At 44.1% G+C, this 7,901-nt stretch overlaps 1 protein-coding gene across 1 annotated transcript in view; it reads right to left on the bottom strand.

Annotated features, from left to right (window-relative positions):
• Nucleotides 1–6,403: 6,403 nt before the first annotated feature.
• MTX3 (metaxin 3) overlaps nucleotides 6,404–7,901 on the bottom strand; it is a gene marked incomplete at its 5' end in the record, with an annotated part of 9,309 nt that continues 7,811 nt past the window's right edge. The window contains one exon of the mRNA XM_009866516.1: nucleotides 6,404–6,514. Coding sequence (XP_009864818.1) covers nucleotides 6,404–6,514 — 111 coding nt within the window. The remainder of the gene's footprint in view (nucleotides 6,515–7,901) is intronic.

Raw genomic sequence — 7,901 nt, 5'->3', positions numbered from 1 at the left:
AGTTGAGAGGGATGCTTCAAAGGCAGGGGATGCTGTTTGCAGAGCAGTGTGGGCAACAGCCCATTCCTCAGATTACGGAGACAGCTCCCAACGTGACCATTACCACTTGCAAAATTGCTGTTGTGCCAACAGTAAATCAGCTGGCAGCAACCAACAAATGATCATTCACCACAGCAAATGAGAATACAAGTGAAGCTGGACTCTCATCACTTGAAGGTTGCTTTGGGTAAGTCATAGCTTTGCTCGCACGCACTTTCTTGTGTACACTTTCCCTCTCTCACCTTTATGCTCATGGAAACAAAAACTGTGAGGTGTTTGTGGGAACTGGCAGGCTGCCTAGCCACCCTTGTCAAAATGGCTTGGCAAATTTGAGCTGAGCACCGGATGCTTGCACAGGGGCTGCTTCCATTTAATGACCCCGCTTGAAACCCCAGGTATGCAATTTCTCTGCACTCCCAGTTTAACTGAAAGACCAGGAACATTCTGTATTTTGATAACAGTAGATCACCAACAGACCCCACATGCAACACTTCAACATTGTAAAAATTTGGAACGTGATGACAAAAATAACCTGCAGTTTTAATGAGGGAATGGGGGGGGGAAAAAGGGAAATGAACAGAGCTAAGAAGCAGGCTGATTTACTGCAAGATCTTACTGTGGAACTAAAGTTGTTCCATCATTGATTCCTGGTCTCAGCCTAGCTTTTAGAAAAACTCAGTAAATCTTGCTCATTCAGTCTTGCAATGAGGGAGACTGGCCTAGTGTATTACAAGTAATTTCTTTATTTTTCAAAACTTGCAGCAAGTCATTGGATTCCCTCCATCTTTTGCCTACAAAAGCACTACGTTGTAACTAGTGAAGGAGAATCTTTCACAGTCTCAAGCACTGTGATACCGATAAATCTCAGACAACAGGTCACTGCCCTCAGTGACCTGAAAGCAGATGCTCCTCATGCCTTTCTCTTGCTAACCTTTCCTTCTTCTTCCCAGCTTCTCATTCCAACCTGATCTGGTTTCACATGGGACATGGGATATGTTCCTGGGAGCTTTGCTCCAGACAGAAACAGGAAACCAGCATGAAACGGGCAAGACTGGACCTCCTTTTCCCTTTCCCTTTAAGAGATCCCTGAGGTCATGCAAAAACTCATCTGCCCTCCTGGAAGCTACCTCTAACGGAGAGCTCGGCTCCAAAACGTGTTGCCCTTGGCCCTCTCCATTGATGGGCAGGTCTCCTGGTTCAAGGAGATCAACATAGTGGTGCTTGGCTTCCTCCCTGATGCCCACACAAGGACACAAGGTACTACATTAAGGGCCACGACATCATCATCCCTGTATAGCTGGGTCTCACAGAGATGCAGAGCAGTAGTGCTGCTGAGAGGCTTGTACACCAGACGTTACCTGGGAAGAAGGGGGAGTAGCTTCTCACCCAGAAACCTGCCCATTCTCAGCCACTTGTCAACTTCCTCAGCAAGGACTAGCACTCTCAACCTCTTCAGGCAAAGCTACCTCACCTGCTTCAGGGACAAATTGCTTAATGACCTGAAACTGCATAAAGGTGCTGCTCAACAGGCACACAGCTGGCAGCTCCTGACAACACGGGCCAGTGCATCTGTGGTGGCTAAAATGCCTGGAGCAGTTGGGTGAAAGAGAGTAGCTTTTCCACTGGCGCTGTTAGGGCTGAATGTGGACAGTGGCTGGATGCTGAGTGGAAAGATCCAGGCTTCCTGCTTAAGTATTTGACCAGTTCAATCCTCTGTGTGGCTCTTTAATACCACCTTCTGTGCATAATGGCCTGATCATGCATCAGTGCTCTAGAAGTGCATCCCCTCACTGGCACTGGTTAGCACCAGGAGGAATTATGGAGCACTGTCCTAAATCAGGCTAACCATTAACAACAGACTTAAATGGTTTGTGAACTGGACATTTGTACCATGAAAGAGTACATTTTTTTATGTGGTGTATTGTTAGTCAGCATGGTCTTTAAGTATGTTAGGGATTGGACAACTTGCTGCCAACAGTACAGACCAGCCATATTTGAGCTACAGTGTAGTTTGTCAGGCTAACTTGAAAAGCTGGTCTACCTTTCAGTATGAAAAAAAGAAAAACCAAAACCAACCCCCAACCAAAAGCACTAGGAATGGTTCTGTAGTGGGTTTCTGTGGCAAGGTTTTGGTAGCAGCCAGGCTACAGGAGCAGTTTCTGTGAGGAGCTGCTAGAAGCTGCCCCTCAATCCCGCAGAGACAGACTCACTGCTGGCTAAGGCTGAGCCCATCAGTGACTGTGGTAGCACCTCTCTGGTGACACATTTTAAAAAGGACTAAAAAAGGCTGCATGAAGAGAGGAGTGAGAATACGTGAGAGAAACAACTCTGCAGACATCAAGGTCAGTGAAGGAGAGTGAGGAGGTGCTGCAGGTGCTGGAGCAGAGGTTGAAGCCTGAGGTGAAGACCTGAGGCAGGCTGTTCCCCTGCAGCCCATGGGAGAGCCCACACTGGAGCGGGCTCCTGGCATCCCATGGAGAGAGGGAGACCATGCTGGATCAGGTTTGCTATCAGGACTCGTCACCCCCTGGTAAGCCATGCTCGAGCAGTTCATGAGGAGCTGCAGCCTGTGGGAAGGACTCGTACGGAAGAAGTTCCTGAAGGACTGTCTCCCATAGGAGGAACCCCATACTGGAGCACAGTAAGAGTGTGAGGAGTCCTCCCCCTGAGGAAGAAAGAGCAGGACAGACAATGTCTGATGAACCGACCACAACCCCACCTCTCTGCACCACTGCACGGGAGGAGGTAGAGAATTCAGAAGCGAAGCTGATATTGGGAAGAAAGGAAGAGTGGGGAGAAGGTATTTTTAAGATTTGGTTTTATTTCTTATTACCTTACCAACTCTGAGTTGATTCGTAATAAATTAAATTCATTTCCCTGAGTTGAGTTTGGTCTGCCTGTGATTGTAACTGGTGAATGATCTCCCCTCGTCCTTATCTTGACCCATGAGTCTTTCATCATATTTTCTCTCCCCTGTCCAGCTGAGGAGGGGAGTGATAGAGCAGCTTTGGTGGGTACCTGGCCTCCAGCCAGGGTCAACCCACCACAGGTTCTTACTCCCAATTCCAAGAAAAATACCAAGCAAGAGACGAAAACTTCTCAAGTGAATCTGGAAACCATTTAACCAGGATCAAATGCAATTGGTTGTTTTTCTTAATGGAGAGCTAAGCTAAATCAGCAAAAGTGATGTGACTTCACCAACGTGCAAATGTATATAAAAGCCTAATATAACAGTATTTTCAGAGGGGGGAAACCGCATTTTTAAAGCTATCTTGGAAATACTAGACAAAATTTATTTGAAGCAATTAATTCAAAACATTTTTCACCATATTTCCTTCAGAATATGTGCTCCTACAACCGACAGGACACAGAATGGTCTGGAGATACCTACACATATGCTTTCCATTGCAAGGTTGCCTAGGAGCAGAGGTGTTAAATTCGCAATCCACCAGCAGCCTCCTCCACAAGGGAAAGCGTGGCCAGCTGAGATGAGTTGCTCCAGCAGCAATAATCCGTTCCCAGCCACCACCTACCAGGGGGAGGGCAGGGAGGAGGAGGCGGCAGCTCACCAGCTGCCCTGGTAGCAACAACACAATGGAAACCCAAGGGGGAACATCCTGCACTTGTGCGCTCTAGAGGCATGCACAAAAGGCCGAGTATTTTGGGACTGCAGAAACGCACAAGAGCCAGCTGCTCTGCACAGGGAAGCAGGTTGCAAGCAACAGTCTCATGGCCCCACCGCTGCTGCTCACCCAGAAGGGCTGACCCCTTTGCGGACTACCTGCCACCTCAGCAGGTAGAAGAGCTGATCACCCTTGCAGGGTGTCACTCTGTGGCAGAGGTAGGTAGGTGCAACTCCTTTACATTCAGCAGACACGCACATTTTCAGGACTCAATTCACTTTACTATTTTAGGTATCTGCTTTAAGGAGATGAATCACACCTAGATCACATCTTTCCCCATCAGCCAGAGAAGGAGCTTTGACGAGTTCAGATGCAGACAGCTACAGTTACTCAGACTGATCCAGCCTGGACAGTGTTACCTGCCCAGCTTCAAAATGCAGGCACACAAAATACACCAATAAACCAACAGGCAAGTCCGAGTTGTGAGGCCAGAGATGATACTTTCCTCATAAAGGAACCTGATTTCACCTCGGATGGAAAGCAAAAAAAGGAACTAAGAATGTGGCTCTGCCATCTCGCTGGTTATCTGGCACCACTGCAGGCAACATTTGCTGTGATCCCCATTTGCAGTGCAGCCCTACTGTACTTGGCCATTCAATGAATGAAGTTACTCAGACACCCGTTTGTCAACATTTTGCTGTCACACAGCCCAAGGCTCACATTTAGTAAGATTACTAAATATTCTTCCTCATTGTGGTGCTTCTCCATTCCTGCCAAAAGCAGCTGTGTTGAAAAAAAAAGGATTGGTACTGAAGAGCTGTGATTAAAATCTGAAATCTGACCTCATACATACACTAAATTGTTGCTTTTTCTTGTTCTAGCAGTCAGCAGTTTTTATTTCTTTCTTTTTATAGACAAGAAAAACGTTTTCAAAGGAAAAACAAAAACGTTCAAAAAAATTGACATAATCTCCATAAAAAACACTCCACTAAAAATCCAAAATTTTAATCTTGAACAATGACCTTTTTACAGAGATTTTAAAGATTAGTGTACATATTCACAAAAGCAGCAAACTAAGGCATCTTCTCCATAGCCATGTTTATAAATAAAAGACTTTGAAAAGCCATGTGACTTGATCTCATTTAAAACTTGTCAAGATATAGGCAGTAAAAATTATGAACAACTGACATTTGCATGTACTGGACTGTTTATATAATTATCATGAGTATGAGCTACATTAATTTCAAATCAATGAAACAAATACTCTAGTAAGAGCATGAAGCTTGAACATTATTTTAAAGTGCTCATTAGAAACCAAACATTTCAATTATAATTAAGAAATCTTAAAGATATTACATTCCTTTCATACCAAGTCTGAAAGCATAGTATGTACACAATCTACAGTCTTGTCTTTATAAATAGGAAATAATTTATCTATGTATCTCAAACATGACTAATAGGTGAAAGAAAGCTGAAAGATAATTTCACATTGGCCAGAAAAAGGAAAGAATAGAACAGTCATTGCATACAAACAGCTATCAGAATTTTGTATCCCCAGCACTGCCATTTTGGCGAATCTCACTGACAAGTTCTCTTTAAATCCACCCATGAAGCATCTGCCAGTAGAGAATTACAGCACCTCTCTTGTAACAGAACTGCTTGGGTGTCTAGAACTGGCAAGGCTGCTGCCAAGAGAAAACTTAGTTAGACCTAAGTCCCTTAATTAAACAGAAGACATACATGCTACTATGTATTACAGTTTGCAGTCAAACAATAAAAATTCGGAAGCTGTGTATTTTAATGAGCAGCAATGCATATAAAAAAATCAGACAAAACTATTCCAAAGGCATCTGTGACAAATCTAAAAGCCTGCATCAGCCTTCTTACAACGCTCTAATCAGTTCCTTTCAATCCAGAGTTGCAGGAACTTTGTTAGTTTGTTGCCCTGACAGGGGCTAATTAAACCTTCCCATCTCACTGCTAGTCCTCTGTGATTTTCACTTAGTGGTTTGGCAGCACGTGGTATCACCCTGTGTACAGGTCAAGCCTGTTTCACAGAGAACTAATACCAGGCACCCGTGAAACGTATTGTACATCACTGTACTCCCCACAGCGCACATACATTGCAACAACCCTCCTGAAAGTACAATAGGATAAGTTTTCAAAAGTACGAATGACTTGAAAACATGAGATCCAGAAGTGTTCCTTAAAGTACAATAAGAACCCCCTCATTTAACTTCTTCTCCTTACTTTCCATTTCTCAGCTGCCGCGAAGGACAGCATTTCGTTTTTTTCCCCAGTCTCTTCACTGTTTTTGCAACTAGACTTTGTTACTTTCAGACAGATACAAGAGTATACCCACTCACATACAGTAGCATGATTACAGTAAAATCAAAAGCCATAAAACAAGGGTGAACATTCCTAAATGGAATTTTAACTTCTAGTAAAAATTTCTGCTAGGCAAAAAATACACTCTAAAGGCAAAAATGCACTCTAAAAATCAGCTTAATATCTGCAGGAATAAGCCTCCTGTTTATTTTAGCCTCAGCTTAGTGTGTGGTCAGCCTGAACCATGCAATTTCTTAAAAGAACAGGTAGGTAAGAAGCTGTAAAGCTATACTGCTTCCCTACTTGTACCCACTAGTAGATTCTCCCCTTGCAAAACAACATTCATGTGAAGAAAATTTACTGTGGCGCTCAGAAGAGTTGAAGGCAAACACGTGTATGGGCAACAAGAGCTGTCAAGGCGACAAACGATTCAATGGACTGCCTTCTTCTCCACCTGCAGCAAGCTTGAGCGTTGTTAGCTTTCGAGGCGGATGCTGAGGACTCTTACGAAGGTTGTCATCCATCTGCAGAGAAATAATGAGAGCCGGATCTGGCAAACAGTAGAATATAGATTATACGATTAGTCTGTTTGTCAGGGCTGCCATCATTTATGCTGGTGTGGGGTACTTTTTACCCTGTTATTTCAGTCCCAGCTAAAACTGATGCCTTGGTTCCTATCCATTCCCAAAATATATGCTTGTGTTAGAGCTGTATTCCTCCTATTAGCATACGGTCCATCAAACCTAGGGCCAACAGGTGTGCTTCTATTCAAATCACTTTGGCACGATTACTAAAAAAGCAGCATTACGACCTTCTTCTAAGAGACCAAAGTTGCAATTTTGTACGATGGCCAAAAGTTCCTAAGAAGCCGGTCAAAAGTCAAACTGCTAACAACAATGGATGGTTTTGCATGTTCAACGCCTTGCAAGAATAAATCTTTCTCAAAATAAAAATATTCTGGTAGCACTACAGATTTCAAAAAGTATTTAATAAAGAATTTGTGATAAGATGTTTTCAAAGACAGGTTAAAATTAATCTCTGAAGATAAAAATTTTACACTTTCACAGGAACTCAATCTAAACTCTGCGCATAACGTTTTATCAGAGTCTGGTTACTACAGAATAAACAGAATCACAGAGGACATCACAGGGGAGATCTCCAGAGGCTGCCTAGCCCACTCCATTTCCTCCATGTAACCCATTCTTTAAAATACCCATAGCCACACTTCAACGCCACACAATGAAGATATAATGAATACCCAGTTGTCCTGGTTTGAGCTACACAAAATCATTTCTGTTCAGTGATTTTACTTTTCAGTTCAGTCTCCTGTAAGATGCTGCACTTTCTGAAGTTAACGGCATGTTTTTGCGGACAGTGTCTGCTACTAGCAGTGATAACACCTGACGGTTACAGTTACTGGTGAGCACTGGGATGCAGAAAGGCTCTTGCTTATACTTGCTCCTGTAGTGACCAAGGAGATTGCTGGATCTTGTATGCCACACTGAGGGTGCAGTAAAAGGGTCCTAAGGAAGTAAAAAGATCACACCTCCAGGGAGGAACATACAGGACAGGTGACTCAAACCTGATGAACAAAGTATTCCATTCCAGTCCTATTCAACATCTTTACTGATGACCTGGATGAGTGGATTGAGTCTATGCTTAGTATATTTGCAGATGACACCAACCTGGGGGGAAGTGTCACTCCGCTGGGTTGACGGGCTGAGGCCAACACTATAAAGTTTAACAAGACCAAGTGCAGGGTCCTACACTTTGGCCACAATAACCCCCTGCAGCGCTACAGGCTGCGGCAGGAGTGGCTGGAGAGCGGCCCGGCAGAGAGGGACCTGGGAGTGCTGGGTGACAACCAGTCAGACATGAGCCAGCAGTGTGCCCAGGTGGCCCGGAAGGCCA

This window comes from Apaloderma vittatum, unplaced genomic scaffold (assembly GCF_000703405.1).
Source record: "Apaloderma vittatum isolate BGI_N311 unplaced genomic scaffold, ASM70340v1 scaffold763, whole genome shotgun sequence".
Taxonomy (NCBI): domain Eukaryota; kingdom Metazoa; phylum Chordata; class Aves; order Trogoniformes; family Trogonidae; genus Apaloderma; species Apaloderma vittatum.
The sequence above is the reverse complement of the archived record's forward strand: the minus strand, read 5'-3'. Positions and strand labels throughout refer to the sequence as shown.